The sequence below is a fragment of the Fringilla coelebs genome, assembly GCF_963513975.1.
Source record: "Fringilla coelebs genome assembly, chromosome: 2".
Taxonomy (NCBI): domain Eukaryota; kingdom Metazoa; phylum Chordata; class Aves; order Passeriformes; family Fringillidae; genus Fringilla; species Fringilla coelebs.
Genome location: NC_140029.1, coordinates 61589393 through 61606716, shown reverse-complemented (window position 1 = coordinate 61606716; position 17324 = coordinate 61589393). Strand labels below are relative to the sequence as shown.

Sequence of the window (17324 nt, the reverse complement as noted above, 5' to 3'; positions counted from 1 at the left end):
GGCCGCAGCCTCGCCCCCTCCTCAGCCGGGACACCCCCACCCGCCGCGGGCTCGGCGCCGCTCGGCCATTTCCGCCACGCGAGCCGAGCCCTATTTCCGCCGGCCCCGGCCAGACGGGCTTTATGTCTGCCGGCGGGCCGCGCGTGCGCGGCGGCCGCCGCCATCTTACGTTGTCTCTCGCCCGCCCTCCCCTTTGGCGAGCTCTCCCCTCCTCCCCCCCGCGGCGCCTCCTCCAGCGCTCCGTGAGGAGACGGGGCAGGCACGGGGAGGGAGAGACCCGCGGCGGCGGGGAAGCCGGGAGTAGAACCCTGAGGGAAGAAAGGACGGGGCGGACGCACACGCGGGAGGAGGAGGAGGACAGATTCCAGGCGCGGTTCTGCGGAGGACGAGCGGGTGCCGCCTGTTATAAAGGGGGAGGAGGCGGCGGAGGGGGAAGGAAGAGCGTGCGGAGCGGAGCCTCCTCCAGAGACAGCCAGACACAGGGAGGAGAGAGAGGCTGCCTGGCTGGCTCCCCCTTCCTCCCTCCCTCTCTCCTTTTCATGGACTCTTTTGTCGGCTTGCTGCTGCTGCTTTTCTTCCGTCCTTATTCCGTCTCTCTAATACCCAAAATGATTCAGCTCCATGGCTGCCACTGACGGGGATGTCCCTGCCCGGCTCAGCCTGCCGCTGCCGCCCTGCTCTGCGCCAGTCCTGTACGTATCCGCGCCTTCCTCCTCCTCCTACTACGAAGAGCGGTGATGGCGAGGGGCGCCGGCCGCCTCGCCGGGCTGCCCTGCGGGCCCGCCGGCTACCCTCGCCCCGCCGAGGTGGGGAGGGAGGGCGGGAGGGCGGTGCTGCCGGCTGCCGGCGAGCCGCGGCGCCCGGCGGAGCCTCCGCGGGGAGGAGGAAGGGGCTCGCCCCCGGGTCGGCCGGCTGGCTGCCCTCCCGGGTGAGGCGCAGTCAGGGGGCTGGGGAAGGGGGGGGCGGCCGAGCAGGGAGGTGGTGGTAGAAATCAAAGGGAGGCGGGGGGGGAGGGTGGTAGGGAGAAAGAAAGTGAATGGCGGAGGATTGAAAGTGTCACATTCAGAGGCGGCGGAGGACCGGTGCTCGCCCCCTCCCTGTCTCGGAGGGGAGGAGGAGGGGAGGGGAGAGGGGTGGTGGTGAGCGGCGGTGCCGAGCCGCCTCAGCCCGTGCGCTGCGGGAGTCGGGGGGGGTTGTGCGTGGTGGTGTCTGCCCTGCCCTGAGCACACAGCTAACTGTGTGTGTGTGTGTGTCTGTCTGTCTCTTTCCATACCGGGGGATTGCACTCTTAAAATACACTCGATACAATGCACCAGCCTGACTCAGCCGCAGACATTAGTGCTAGGAAGATGGCGCACCCGGCGATGTTTCCTAGAAGGGGCAGCAGCAGTAGCAGCGGCAGCAGCTGCGTTACTGCTCCCACTGCACCAGGTACCGGCGTTGGGAGCGCTGCCCTCTCCGCCGAGGATTATCAGCCGCCTTTGCTGGTCCAGCCGCCGCCTCCATCTCCTGCAGCAGCTTCAACAGCGGGTCCACAGCCGACACCCCCTCATCCACAAAGCTTGAACCTCCTCTCGCAGTCTCAGCTCCAGCCACAGCCCCTTGCACAGACTGGAGCTCAAATGAAAAAGAAAAGTGGCTTTCAAATTACCAGTGTGACCCCTGCTCAAATATCAGCTAGTATGAGCTCTAATAACAGCATAGCTGAGGATACAGAAAGCTACGATGACCTGGATGAGTCTCACACTGAAGACCTGTCGTCTTCAGAAATCTTGGATGTGTCTTTATCCAGAGCCACTGATATGGGAGAACCTGAGAGGAGTTCTTCTGAAGAGACTCTAAATAACTTCCAAGAGGCAGAGACTCCTGGGGCTGTTTCTCCAAACCAGCCTCATCTTCCTCAGCAGCATGCTCCTCTGCCTCATCACCCACAGCAGAGTGTTGTGATCAATGGAAGTGTTCATCCCCATCATGTTCATCATCACCACCATCTTCACCACCACCATCATGGACACCATCATCCATCCCATCCTGGGGTGGGTAGTGCCCCAATTTCTGGAGGACCACCGCCCAGTCCATCGTTTAGAAAACTATCAACAACTGGAAGCTCTGACAATGTTATATCAACTGCACCAGTTTCTGCTGCATCATCCACTGGTTCCCCGGCATCTGCCGTGTCTAATATCCGCACTACAAGTAGTCCTGGCAATTTAGGTATAAGTCCTGCTGCTGGAACTAGTACCTTAAGCAATATTGGTGCTGGTAGTTCTAGTGTGGCAAGCAATGTGCTTGGTACTATAAATTTAAGCAACATCATGAGTACTGGTAATGCTTTGTCTGGAACTAGCAGCAATGCTAATGTGAATATCTTGAGTGGTGTTGGCAATGGTACGAGTGCTTCCTCTAGTGTCATTAACAATGTTACTAATCCAACTGCAGGAATGGCAGTGGGATCAAGCCAGCAGCAACCTGCATCTGGCACGTCAAGGTTTAGGGTTGTAAAATTAGATTCTAGTTCTGAACCTTTCAAGAAAGGTAGATGGACTTGCACTGAATTCTATGATAAAGAAAACACTGTTGCAGTTTCGGAGGGAGTAGCAGTAAACAAAGCAGTAGAGACGATAAAACAAAACCCGCTTGAAGTGACTTCTGAAAGGGAGAGCACCAGTGGGAGTTCTGTTAGCAGCAATGTAAGCACACTGAGTCACTATACAGAAAGTGTGGGAAGTGGAGAAATGGGAGCACCTACTGTGGTACAGCAGCAAGCATTTCAAGGTGTGGGTCCGCAGCAGATGGATTTTAGCAGTACTGCTCCTCCAGCAATTCCAGCATCTAGTATACCACAGAGTGTTTCTCAATCACAGCTTGCACAAGTCCAGCTGCATTCTCAAGAAGTAAACTATCCACAGCAGAAGCCAGGGGTCCAACCTCCTGCACAGGCCAGTCTAACCACTGTTACTGGGGTTCAGCCAGCCCCAGTTAATATACTAGGTGTATCCCCGTCTCTGGGCCACCAGCAACCTGCCCTTCAGAGTATGGCTCAACAGCAGCTGCCGTATTCGCAGCCGGCGCAGCCTGTGCAGACTTTGCCAGTGGTGCAGCAGCAGTTGCAGTATGGACAGCAGCAGCAACAGCAGCCAGTTCCTACGCAGATGGCCGCGGGTCACGTTAAGGCGGTGAACCAAAACTCTGTCACAGGGGCTATGCCAGACTACATTCAACATCAGCAGATCCTTCAGACTCCAGCCCCTGCCATGCAGCCGAGTTCTACAGGAGTAGGAGCTGGGCAACCGGTTCCTGTTGCCCAGGCACAGGGCATGCAGCCTTCAGTGCAAGCACATCCAGCTGCTGCCCCAGCTCAGCCTGTTGCACATGCTCCAGCAGCAATACCAGGTGTAGCTGCCAGTGGTCAAATGCTGAATGTTGGGCAGCAAGGAGGTGTAGCTGCTGTGGTGCAACCACCATCTGCTGCAAACCAAATTCCACCTCCAGTTATGCCATCAACGGCTGCTCCTCCATCTTCCCAAGTAGTGCAGCCTGTGCAGACAGGAATAATGCAGCAAGGATTACAGGCTAGTGCTACAGGCCTTCCTCAACAAATGGTCATTGCTCAGCAAAACACCTTGTTACCTGTACAGCCACAGGCACAAGGAGTGGAATCTGTAGTCCAAGGGATGACTGGCCAACAGCTGCCTGCGGTAAGCCCTATACCCTCTGCTAGTACTGTTCCCGCACCAAGTCAAGCTGGTTCAGCTGTGCCTCCTGGCATACCTTCTGCTTCTGTAGGTTTGGGACAGCCACAGAATATAGCACAGGTTTCGGCTGTGCAGAATGGCAGCTTGGCTCAAAGTGTTAGTCAGCCTCCCTTGATATCAACAAGTATAGGTATGCCAGTGGCACAGAGTGTGCCACAGCAGATGCCATTAAGCTCTACCCAGTTCCCTGCACAATCACTAGCTCAGTCCATTGTAAGCCAAATCGAAGATGGCAGACGCCCTACAGAACCTTCCTTGGCGGGTTTACCTCAAGCTGCCAGCGTTGAGAGCGGTGGTGGAGCATCGGCCGCTTCAGACGGCGGTAGCAGCAACATGCCGTCCTCGGCGTCCCTCTTCCCGCTGAAGGTGCTGCCCTTGACAACGCCTCTTGTAGATGGTGAGGATGAGAGGTAAGACTGCCTGTAACTTTATTAAAAGATGGACACTGATAGTTTGATTTGCACTAACTTGCAGGTCTTGTTACAGCCGTTCTGTGAAATGAAGCAGTGTGATGTTTCTGTCTAATTAAAATACTATTTCTCAGGTCTCAGCACATGCAGATATTGTATTAAAGAACTTGTTTTCCACTTGAGAGGGTGGGTTGTATTGATTATGCTTTGAAATTACTGTGTGGGTAAATTGTGCTTAACAGTCTGTTCAGTGTGTATATTCCCACTGTGTTGAGGAAGACAAGAATACTGTAGAGTGTGGATATACTAGTGGTGATTGCAGTTTAGATTATTTATTATATAGAAATAATTAATATTTATTCTTTGGTATATTTTTTTTTCACAAGCCTAGACTTCATCCTGCCTTAGCTTCTCTTTTTAAAATACTGACTTTACTAAGGTTGAACCAGTTGCGATTCTGTGGTGTATTCAAAACCTCTTTGACAGCCAAGAGATGCTTTAGGCAAATGAGTATGGTGGGATAAGGGATGTTCAGCAACATTGTTGTGGCTCTTTGAATTGAACCTGGAGTACTTTTGGTCTTGATGGTGTTGCTTCAAAGAGTTAATGCGTGGTGAGATCTGCTCAGGCCTGCCAAAGGGTGGTGAACCTTTGCATCTGGTGCACCAGTTCTGTGCTGTTGGAGTAAGAAAACTACATATTTTTTCCCCATTTTCACCAGTTCAAGCTACAGGGTATTCTCTCACCGTCACCTGTTCAAGTAAATGACCACTGCCTAGTCGTAATAGTATGTGCCTGTGAACATTCTCATTTCTTCGGCAGTGTGTGCTGAGAAGTTGAGACCGTTGTGTGTGCAGGCTGAATTGATTGAAACATTGATTTTAAAGTGTGATGGTTTGATATTAATTATGTGTGGAAAGTCCTCAATGTGTTGAGGACCTCTTGTGATATGGGTTTGTGAGTGGCCAGGAAAACTGGTGCTTCTTCCAAAGAACTTCCTGTCAAAGAAGCTACATTAATGGAGAAGTAACTTTTAAGATAAATAACCCTCCCTGGGAATGTGGAGCAGGACAGAAAACACTAGAAAAACTGAGACTAGGGTGAGGAGACAAAATAAGACACTAAACACAAGGTGGGAAAAATGCTGTAGCAATGGGAGGTGAAACGCTTTTTAAAAACCTTCTTGGTGCCATAACTTAAATCAGGAGTAATACCAGTGGCCAGACTCTATTAATTTTATTTTTTTTAAATGAAATGTGTTGCTGGGAGAGGCTGGATTCTTTTCTTAATATTGAAAATCCTAACTCTATCAGCAGTCTCTGATTATGTTGATCATAAGGTGTTGACGGCCGTAGTGGCTTTCATCACATCTTTCTAAAATGCCAGAGAACTGTAATGAGTAGCAGCTTGTCTTCAGGAGTGCTAGAAGACAAGTTCCAACACTGTTGCATTCTGATTATGTTTTTTTAGTCAATAAGCACATGAAGGTGATAGAAGACAGATTGAGGTGTTAAAGCCAACAGTGTAACCATTATGCTGTTAGCAGTTTTTCAGAAATATTTTTTGGTTTTCTTTCATTTGAATTTTGTAAACCAAGACACTAATCCTTCTATTCACGAGTTCCACTGGTGTTTGGTAGTGTTGTTTGTTTGTGTTGTAATGTGGTTGTTGTTTTTGGGTTTTGTTTTCTTTTATCAACCAAAAAATCCCCCTAAGCTTTCAGGGGATCCTAGCTAAGGAGAAAAATCATAAGCTTAAAGATAGGGTTTTAGAGCATGACATCTAGAATATGTCTGTACCCTGATTTTAAGAGCATATGTTAGCAGTTCGACATGATTGGTAGTTTTTCCAGAATGTTTAAATCCCTCAGGGTAACAATAGCCAGAAATACCTTCTTCCTCTGTTGTTTGGCTAGCCAAAGATCATATCCTTTCTTCTCCCATGCACGTTGCGTCTTTGTTCAATCTGTCATCTCCAGGTAGGCTACACTTTTGTTTAGCTGCAGTTGGAAAGCCATTTATATTCTTTACACAAAGCAGGATATGACTCTATTAAATGGAGACCAAAAATAATTGGGGTTTTTTTCACGGCAGTAGTGGCCAGGTTACTTTTGTGTACAGTTAGACCATTTACAGTAGCACGTCTCCCTGTATATTTGTATGTGACATTAAAAACCCGGTGAGATTGCTTCTGTTTCTGCTTCCAGGGGACCTCAGGGCAGGGTACTTCTGTTGTCATCCTCACTGAAATTTTGGGCTGGAGCTGAGAGTTTGTTACTCAATGAAGGCAGTGCAAGATACGTTGTTACTCTGCTGGGCTTCACACTTTTCTGGCCATGGGATCTCTGTAGTTCGTTTTTTTTTGCTGGTTTGTTTGATTATCCCCTCTTTCGCAGGAGGTAAAGGGTAGTGTATTGTAAAAGGACATAACCGTTTCAGGAGCAGGTGTCTTGTAGTTATGTGTGTTTGAAATCCCCATTTCTCTTGCTCTTGTCTGCACACACATACATCACTGAAGATTTCTATCAATACATCCCGAGTGATTCTAAACCTGGCAAAGGAAAAGGTAGGAGAAAAGAAGTGAGTGGTGACATAATTGGGCCAGCGAAGAAGCTGTAAAATTCCATTTAGCGTGCCTTTGAAAAAACATCTGACCCATGTAATACCTTGTATAGATTAACTCCCAGCTTTCCTTAAAGCTGTATATAACTGCCTTTAAGGCTGTGCTGGTATCTTTAACTCTGTTCAGTTTTTAGAACGCCATTTGCAGCTCTTTCTATGCCTGTTATCAGGGCATGGCCTTTTAAATATAGACAGTGTGCAGTGTATCTGCTTTGAGAACCGTAACCTTTATTTCCCCAGTATGAATGACTTTTATTTCAAGTCATAGTGAAGATTAGATATTAAAAATGAGCTGCTTGGCAGAATGCCATATGGAAAATTAATTTGCAAATGCTAATAAATAGAGGATACAAATAATACTCCCTGTATTTTCTGTATTAAAAAAAAAAGAAAATCAAACTGCCAAACAAAAAACCTCAACAAAATCACCAAACAGATTCTGTTCTTCTGACTAGTCTTTCTTAAGCCTGTTGGGTATGCCAAAGATGTTTGTGTGTTGGTAGATTCATCATCTCTTAATTTTTTTGGTCTACAAAAATGCAGGCCAGTTTTTTTGTTGTTAAATACTTTTTGTCTCTTTAGCTTGAGCCATGGTATGGACTTAGTGCGTAGTTCTTAATTAGTTTCTTGGATTTAGAGTGGTTACCTTAATTTATTCACTATAATTACCAAATCTTGCTAATTTTACGCATGGTCTTTCGAGTTTAGTATTTCATATTTAGAACTGTAGAGAAGGATTGCTTTTATTTTCATGTGTTTGATATTTAAGCATGGAAGAATGCATGTTTATATCACAGTGACTCTTTTTGCGTATTTATACTTAGTGTTACAAAATCAGTTTTACATCCTTGTAAACAATGTTTTGCTGTACATGCTTGCAGTAAGATTTTGGATGGACTTAAATTATTTTTAAATTACCCGTAAAGTGAAGACTTCAAAAGTTAATGTATTTTACAGCATCTATGAAGGCTGCTATAAGTGAATTTTAAATAACTTAATCTGAAGCATTGTTTGCTGTTACTCAAAAGCAAAATTTGTGAATGAAGGATAAGAGAACTAGTAACTGCCTCCCTGTCCTTGACAATTCCTGCAGAATTGTTTGCATTCTTTCGGCTGGTGCAAGTTGTGTTCACCTGTTTGTGCATGTCATCAAACAAAGCTGAAGAGAAAGGAGGAAAAGATGATGTAAACACAAAACAAGCATAGAGATTTAAAATATGTTTTATTATCTGACAATCTCATTATTTTTTAAGAGAAATTTTTATTAAAAGATCCCTTTAGAAATGTTTTTTTTGTGTAGGACGTGTTTTGGCTTGTTACTAAGTTTGTAGAGGAGCTGGAAGTTTAAAGCTGAACATGAGAATCAAGACTTGTGAGCAACCTTTGAGAGATCTCTAGCAGTAGTAACTAGTACTAGATTGTAAAGTGAAGTACAGCCAGGAAATTAGATTAATGTTCATCATGTATGCAGCTGTATAGTGGAAAGGTTGACCAGGTACAAGTGAGATTTTTACAGATGTAATTCAATAGTTTTTGAAGTTTTTACTAAGCAGTAGTAAATGAAGTAAGGAAGGTAGAACTGGAAACTTCAATTATATTTTTGGTGCAGTAACTATTTTGCATACTTACTTTGAGTGTGTAAATGGTTTTAGAGTTTATATGGGCTTTCTTGTTTGCTGAAAGTTTTGCTGCTCTATATTTGATGACAAAGGGAATAGATACTTTACAACAAAGGATTTCTGGTGGATTAGCATAGATTTATAGTGATTTATTTTTTTTAGTTGCATCTTAGGGGCGCTGGTGTTATTTTCTGTCTTGCGGATTTTAAACTTGCTTCATAGTCTTGCCACCATTTGAAAACCATGGGATTTGAATTCTAGGAGATGAGCTGTTGAATAATCTGTTGATATGTTCAATTGAGCTTTCTGTGGAACTTGAAAAAATTGTTAATCTCACTAATGTCAAGTGAGTAGAAAGAGAGAACTTTGAGGAAGAAAATGTGCTTGCTGTTATGTCATGCTGACAAGTCCAGTTTCTGACTTCGTCTGATGGAGTAAAAGACCTGTTGTTGGTGGAATTGACTTTGTTAGTTCTGCCCTAAGTAAAGAGCAATGAGATATTTAGGGTCTGCACCTTGTATGTCTGCTGACCAGCTGTAGGTGGCAATACCTTTTTTGATGGAGCTTTTCCTGGCGTTGTTTGTAGATGCATTTTCTGCATGCCATGATTGACTTTGAACTAAGGGTTGCTATAGTGCTTGGTATTGCATTGTCTTTTAAGACAGGAAGAACCAACAGATACCAGGGGGTTATAAAAGCAGTGATTTAGCACTTAAGGCAGATGCTGAGAAATTAATCTCTTCAAGTGATTTCCAGAAACCATTCCTTAGTGCTGCAGTTTTGGTTGCTCTTTGGAGCAGTGCATAAATATGAAACCATCTATGTATGTGTATGTGAAAATGAACAAACAAGGTTTTAAAGTGTTTAATGTTGAAAAACAATCTTTGTTACTGTCTCAGGGTTTGCATTCTTTACAGGCTAATCTGAAAATTATAATAAGCCCACTGACGAATGGATTGGTAGTGAAGTGTTTCAGCCTTTACAAGTTACTGTGATCTAGATATAGTGGGGAACAGAGTAATGACTGGATCAGTCAGTGGTAAGCTAGCAAAGTTAGCAGAGTGTGAGGGGAAAATAATTAAAAAACAAAAAACCCTACCCCTAGCAACCCCCAATATGTTAATGTATCTTGCTCAGGGATAAATAAAAAGGTGTGTAGTTAGCACACCTATGCTGCAAAGAAACCCCCTATAACCTGTTCATCTTACAGATGAAAATAAAGTAAATAAGCCTTTTCAGACCTGTTTGTTAACAGCTTAGGAAGTACATCAAATTGTAAGCAGCAATATTGCTAGTATGGTCTTTTAAATAGGAAACTGCAGATGCCTGAATATCAGTGCAATTATAGCAAGTGATTCTTGGTATGACTTTTCTGGGAATAATTTGTGATCTGGATTTGCAGTGTGATGTAGGTGAAACATAAAAATGACTAGAAAGGAATAGTGCGTCTTTCTTCATATTGATTTAATGCAATGGTTCTTTTTCTATTCTTTTGATTAATTTATGAGACTAAAATGTACTGTGTAATATATATTATATTTTAACAAATGACAGAGAACTTCTTAAAGTGGGCCTATACCTTTCATTTATGCATTTACACCACCAAAAGCAGTGCTATTTAAGACCGACTAAGGGTAAGATTATTCAGTAAATTATTTCATGGTAATGATTGCTGTAAATAAGAAACTAGTTTGTTCTGAGCATGGTTGTACAGGAAACCTACCCTAAAGCTAAGATGGAAAGAGTTCCTGAGTGACTGGAGATACAGCATTTTATTTATTTTAGCCTGTTCTAAAACATTCAGACTTAAGAATTGCATGATGAAAGTGCAGCGTAATTATGGTATCAAATTGGAGCACCTGATCATCCTTTTGGCTTTAATGTCTGGGAACACTTTAACTCTTTTTCTGCCTTTGGAATTTGCTAACAAAGATAGTAATTGTGCTACAGTCAGTGGTGTAGAAATCCTTATCAGCTCATTTTGTGCAAGCCTCCAAACACCTATTGTGCATTGTCAGTGTTGGAAGCAGGATTTGGTTTGTGGTTGCAGTTATATGCAAAAATCTCCGTCTTCCACTGAAGCCGAATTGACTTTCCCGAGAGAGGTATTTAGAGGTTATAAATGTTTGGCAGGCAGGGATTGTAATGATGCCATACAGGCAAGTGGTAGATCCTGTGGTAGTTTAGGTGTTCTGTCCTTGTTGGTTACCTTATGGATTAAGTCACTTGTTAGTACCTACTGAATGAGGGCTTCTGATTTTGGTGCTGTGCAGAGATGAAGAATGATACTCATCATGTTCAAACACATCCTTATGCTTTAATAATGGGAACTTGTTTATGAATTTTTTTTTACACTTGCAAAAGTAAGATCCTTAATGTGTTTTGGTCTAACGGAAAAGTCACAGTAAAGTTTTTCACTGTTTTCTTTGAGCAAACATTTATTTTGATTATGCTTTCATTAAATTATTTTGGTACTGTTGTGTACCAAAAATGACTCCTGAGTTTTTTCTTCTCTTTTCCATTGGGTTTTGTTAGATGCTTGTCCCTCGTGTTTAATGGTTTATTATGCTGTTTTGAGGTGTTGGTGAGGCTTCCTATATTGACACTCAGGATGTAAATTTAAGAATCGTAGGCATTCAAGTTTGAAGTTCTTGTTCCAATTTCTGTTTCTTCTTACAGTGCAGGGTTAGTGAGGGTCCAGAACAGTAAAAGTAACTTTGCTTGTTTCAACAGAGAATGGCTACCAAAGCAAAATACTCTTTATAAATAGCCTTCCTTGCTGGGGCTTGTACTGTATTGTACAGTCTGAAATGGGTACAGAATTTTGAAAATACACTAGAAGAACAGAGTAAGAAGTAAAGTAGTTGGGGATTTTGTTTATGATTATGGCTTGGGAATTTAACACAGTTCTGGAGTTTACTGTAGTCCTCATAGAGCAACAAATGCACCTGCCACTGATGCTTTTTTTTTTTTCCTCAAGGAAATTCTGAGAAAATAGCACTGTAGTTGTTTTAATTAAATTTAAGGGGTATCTTGTTCATCTGTTTACATACTTCTGGATAATTCATTTTTTTGAGTGTAGCTGACAACTACCATTTTATAAATTGCTAAAACAGGCAGCAGAGGGTCTTCTCTAAGTTTAGATTTAGAGATGAACTTGCTACTAGGTGAATGGGACCACAGTCTGTTAAAAAAGACAGGCAGTACTTCTAGTAAGGTATAGATTTGGTAGCAACTGGAAGTTGAATGTAGAGTGTTTTATAAACTGCTTAAGTTTAAGTGACTCGGCCAGGGATATTGTTTGAGCTTCTGTGTGATTTAAGTATTTTTCTAGCCTTCTTATTTGTATGTCTTGTCTTTCCTTTTTTTTTTTTTTGCATGTGTGGTTATATTAATTAGCATGGATATCAGCAGGAAGTTTTCAGGACTCTGATTTCCCGGTGTGCTACTGAGATTTGAACTTCTCCAGCAGCTGTTTAAGCAACAGTGTCAAAGTACTGTGCTAAGTACTAGGGATACTACTGAAAGCTGCTGAAAATGTGGATACACATTCAACAATAGTTGTAGCATCTTAATGCATTTAATAATAGGGTTCTTTTTTACTTCAGTACTGCAGTGTAGCTCTTAATGATGAGTTACACAGGTAACGTAATTTCAGCATGCAGTGCTCTTACTGTATGGTTGTTTCTTCATCCTCACTGTTACACTTTGTTCATTCCCCCTGTAAGATCACAAGGTGTGGATCAGATGCAAGTTACACCATCTATTTTGCAGATATTGTTAGTCTTTTATTTGTAATCCATTGTCTTGTGGGTCCTAGTTATTGGTAACTGTGTTATCAGTATGTTAATTGTCTTTGGTTCTTATATATCTAGTTAGTAGTCCTTTTAGTTACATAGAAGTGTTAAATTCTGAGTTTGGTGTCCATTAAGTGTTGCTTATGCTGGTTTATAAATGGTGTTTTCCTCCAAATCATTGTAAACAAATAAAAGTTATAGAAATAGCTTTTAGTGTTTCCCCCATAACTTTGAAGTCTGTGCAGTGCAGAGAGATGAAATCCCTGTCAAGAGGAGAGAAAACTTAAAATGTCTCTTAAGCTTCCTTTGACCTTCATTTCACCCAATTCCATCACAGTCATGTATAGATAACAAAGAGAGATGATGACTGGCAGTGGACTTTTATATATAAGAAACTGTAGAAATCAAAAATATTAGAATGTAACCATACTAAATTGGCTTCTATATATTTAGTGCTCTTATAGCTATTAAGGAAGACAGTGATTAAAAATTAACCCAGTAATTCATGTATGATTGCTTTGATGCCTGTTGTGACTGCAATTTTGAAATACTTCTCTTTTTAAAGAAAAGCAAGCAAAAATTTTTCAGAATCTGAATGATGAGTGACTTGTTTGGCATATATTGCCACTGAGCTGGGATAAGCAAAGGGAAAAAAATGGCTTCTGTAGATTTCCTGGAAGATTATTTTAGGCTTCATAATTTTACTGGATGTATGTGTGTTGAAATATCATAATGTGTTTTTGTACCATATGAAAGATTCCATATTTTTCTGAGGAAGTCTGTCTGTGGACTATAAACAGCGTTTTAATTTGTACTTCCAGATTGAGTCTGACAGAAGTGGAATGCTTTTCTTTCCCTTTAGGATTTTGTGAGGGTTCTTGCTGTAATGCCTGCATATAGAAAGGAATGTAAGGGGAAGGAAAGCAACTTAGGATGTTTCATGATTATTGTGTGTGTCAACTTGTGCATGGTATTAATTGTAATTTTCTCTTGATGTCACTTTCGGTGGAGGATCCTCAAATTATAAACATCTCTGAAATCTGTCAAGGAAGGATTTTATAGTAATAATTAGTTTATATTTAGCATTAAGGTTTATGCTCTAAGCTGTTCAGTGAAAAATCTTGACCTGACCTTAATTTAAAATGTCTCCTGAACATCTTGATTAATTTGCTTTTGAAATCCTTCAGTCTGAAATTGTTAATGTTCCTTACCTATATGTATGCCTATGAGAATATATAAAGCTTTTTTTTTTTTTAATCAAACAACTGGAAACAAGCCTACTGGTGAAAGAATGAGCAATTGCTGCTTTTACAGTCTCATTTCTTGCAGTCTTACAAAATAAGACCAAGTGAAAATAAAATAAAAGGAACTATGAATTAATGACTACGTACTTGAAGTACTTGTTAAATAATTTACTGTAGCACCCAAATGAATTCAAGGTATAAATGTACCTCTTTAATCTGCTGAATGAGGTTATTATGTTAAGAATGGATCAGCATATTGCACTGCCAAGTGTTTCTTTAGTAGGCCTAATATCCCAAATTGGGTGAAATGTCGAATTGCTCATAAATGTTCAGGGATTGGTGTAAAATGTGTGTGTACCTCCATGTTATTTTTTTTCTTTCCAAGTGTATGAGATTCCTTCCAGTTCTGTAATTGCTTGTGAAAAAGAGGAGTTACCAAGCCTCTATTTGATTGGAGAGAGAGGAGGGAGGGTAGAAGGTGTGAAAGAAATGTTCATTATGTTGGTTTTGGTTTTCTTCTTTATTTCTAGTGGGGAAAGGGATTTTAATTTTTGAAATACTGTCAGGCATGCGGTGTGTCAGTCAAGTATATGCAGTTGTTGGCAATGCAGCCTCTTCCTATTTATGGGACAGTAGCTAAAAGGACTTGTTGTGAATTGGTGCCCTGCTTTGCTGGGCTGCTTTATAACAAAGAGCTGAAAAGATAATGTTGAAGGATTTGATGTCTTGATATCCATACACCTTTGAAGTGATTTTAAGACAGCGGGCAGAATCCTAAATGTTTTTAGTGGTTTATGGAAAAACAGAGCAGCAAAGCAGGATTAGTAATCTCTGTTCTTGTGGAATTGTGCCCTGCTAATAATGAATTGCTGGAGCTGCTGCTTTGCCGTGAAGGCACGGCTCAGCCTCTTCAGGAGGTCTCACCAATTGCCCTTGGGGTGCGTAGGTCTGTAGTGCTGCTTAGTGTTGGAGGTGGGGAAGAAACTGAGTAGTCTTGTCATTTCACTGGAATTTAATGTGTAAATGGAAGATAATGATTTGCATCAAGATACCTTCAGCTTCTAGAGCACTGTGATCTATGGAAGGGGAGAAAGAAATACTAGCATGTTATAGCAGACAGGTGTAGTTATCTTCACTTCCTGCATTTGTCTGACCATCAGAATCTGATGTGGAATCTTTATTATGTATGTTTACTGTCAAAATTCTTAAAATATTTGGAACAGGGTTTTTTTTTTAATTCCTGTGAAATTATTGAATAAAAATATTTTCTCTGAAAAAGTTCTCCAAAGAATTTTGTAAAGGATATTGAACTTGTATGAAGTGTTCATACATATTTTCAAATAGAGGCTTATCTTGATACTTAGATATTTAAGTATTTAAGCAAGCTAAGTAATCCTCTCTCTTAATACTTTTTATCTGGGGAGATGTTTAAGGAAAGCTGTCCAGGGTTTTAATTTTTAAAATTTTATTTTTAAAAGTTTCCTCCTATTCCAACTTCTGAACATGATAGACTAAATCATTCTTAATGTTTCAGAAACATGTACATTTTATAACTATCTAAAATGTTCTAATTGTTTTTATATTCCAAGAACAACAAAAAAGAATGAAAAAGCACCCAAGCCCTGGGATATCTTTTTGTTAAATAATGAAGTTTACATAATATGTTAGCCAGAAGATAAGTCAGATCAATATAAGAGCCATGCAGTACCTAAATCCCAGACATCCATCCTTCTAGTTTGGATTTAAAATCTTATGATTTTGTGGATTTACAGGTACTCTTTAAAAATGCATTCTTGAAGTTGCTGTCAGGTTGCTCTGGATTAAATCTGTAGCCTTTGTGAATGCAGACAAATCTTCTCATGATTTTGTTACTGTGAGCACTAGAGTCACACATATTGTATTCATCAAATGATATTGCCATGTAGCTATGCTCAACTTGATGTAGGCAGCTTGGCAGTGTGAAGTCTGTGCTCGCAATTGGTCAAGTATAAGTTTTGGTTGTCTGTAACAGATGGTAATATGTATGATATGTGGAGTTTCTGGAAATTATATGCTAGAAGTTCTTAAACAATGCATTTTCTACTAAAAACTTCAATTTTCTTGGATACCATTCTTTAAAAATGTAATTATAATATGAGAAATCACATTAAATGAAACAAATATTTTCTTTAGTATTTTATATCCTAAATGATATATTGTAATCCAAGGTATGCATTTAAAATTATGTTATTGAAATGGTTTCTTCCATTGCAGAATTGTTCAAGCATATGGGTAACCCTTTGTTTAAATTTTTTTTTCCCCATCTGTTTCATGTTTTTCACCACTGATTTATGTTGTCTGCTTCTGATGAAGAGGCAAGATTTAGAAACAAAGCCATTTGAGAAATCATGAGATTGCTGGAAAGGTTTGCATTTTGTTTCAGAAATAAAAGTAGCTATCATTGGTAGTCTCATCTTCCTAATGTGACCACAAGAAAAATGTACCAAAAATAATTGCTGGGAAAAGCAGGCTTTTTTCCTTCATGAAAGAAGATCCAGCCATTTCTGAATACTATTTAATTATAGTGTCTGTCAGTGAATGTGACTAGTTTCTGTGAGATTGTTCTTAAGTGGTAACCAAGGGTTGTTTTTAATCTCAAACTGGTAAGAAATGGTTTGAAATACTGTGTTTGAAGAGATGTGCAATTTTTTCTGGTGAAGCAAGCGATTTTTTTCTCTAAGTATTGATGTGGTGGATTTTATGAAGATGGCCCAGATAGGAAGCATGAAAATTAGAACTTTTTGCTTCTGGCAGTTTTGAAACTTAAAACTGAATAGAAAGTATGTTTGAAACATGGTGATGAACACCTGAAATGTCACTGTGGATGCTGTTGACTTGGCAGAGTGATTTTCTTGAAGGATGAGGAAGTTAAGTCACCCAGCTGAGCAACTGATGATAGCTGTAATAGAAAAAAGAGATGCTTAAGAGAAAGCTCAATATATAAGGCTCTTCACCTCACCCTATGAGGTGAAGAACTTGGAAATCCTGGATTGCTTTTTGGACCACTTTTGTTTTGAATTCCAAACCTTTACCTACTATCTTGAGTCTAGAAACGTATTTCTGTCCTATTATACCTTCAGTATAATTTCCTGGGAGCAGGTGGAAGAGTTGTTCTCTTAATGGTTCATGGTTGGAAGCCCATTGCCATAGGGAGAAGTGGCTAGTGGAGAAGCATTTGGCCAGCTGGAGCGGGTTTTGTGGAGTTGGGCTGGTATGACTGAGTGGGTATGCCACATGTCCTTAAAAGTGACTGTTTTAATCAATGCTTAACTGTTGAGGCAAGATCATCCAGATTTGTATGCAATAGAAGCATTTGTTTGATGTTAATTGTAGGTTTCCTAGGTTAGTATGTTTTATGTGTGTGCAAATTGCATTTCAAGATTTCGTAGTGTATTTTCTTTGCTTGGTGTGAACTGTCTGTACTTTAGCTTCATTATATTGCTCTGCTTATATGCTGAAGGACAGGCTTCAGAACTTTGTTCTGCTTCTTTCCTAATAATGTTGGCAAAATGCAACACTTGCCAAGCTAGGTTTTGTTGCATGAACTAATACATCCTGTTTCTAAGCCTGGAACGATGTCTTAGAGTTCTTCTGCTTCAGGTTTGTGTCCTGTGCTTTTTCCATTTGTCCAGTTTGGTTCAGCATCTGCTGTTTGCTTGAGGACTCCTAATGAATGGTAAATACTTGGGTTCAGGAAAGTGAGGCTTCTGTTGGTGAGTCTGAAGACTAGAAGCAATAAAAGGGAGTAAGGAAAAGAATGGTATGAGCGATTTAACTAAAGTTGGTGTGCTGCTAATTCCTCATCAGATTGTGAGAAGACCTCCGTTTGTATTATTTTC

The 17324-nt window shown here is 41.1% G+C and overlaps 1 protein-coding gene across 5 annotated transcripts in view; it reads left to right on the top strand.

The window, feature by feature from the left end:
- Positions 1 to 259: 259 nt before the first annotated feature.
- Positions 260 to 17324, top strand: part of TSC22D1 (TSC22 domain family member 1) — a 90608-nt gene continuing 73543 nt past the window's right edge. For 2 of the 5 annotated variants that reach the window (XR_014617048.1, XR_014617049.1), the window contains exon 1: positions 1310 to 4165. Coding sequence is in view for 3 of the 5 variants with exons in the window: in XM_084227186.1 (XP_084083312.1) it covers positions 1350 to 4165 (2816 nt within the window). In the remaining 2 variants the exon portion in view is untranslated. Of the gene's footprint in view, positions 693 to 850; positions 929 to 1309; positions 4166 to 17324 lie in introns of those variants that run through there. The other 3 variants (XM_084227186.1, XM_084227187.1, XM_084227185.1) reach the window with 3 other exon arrangements.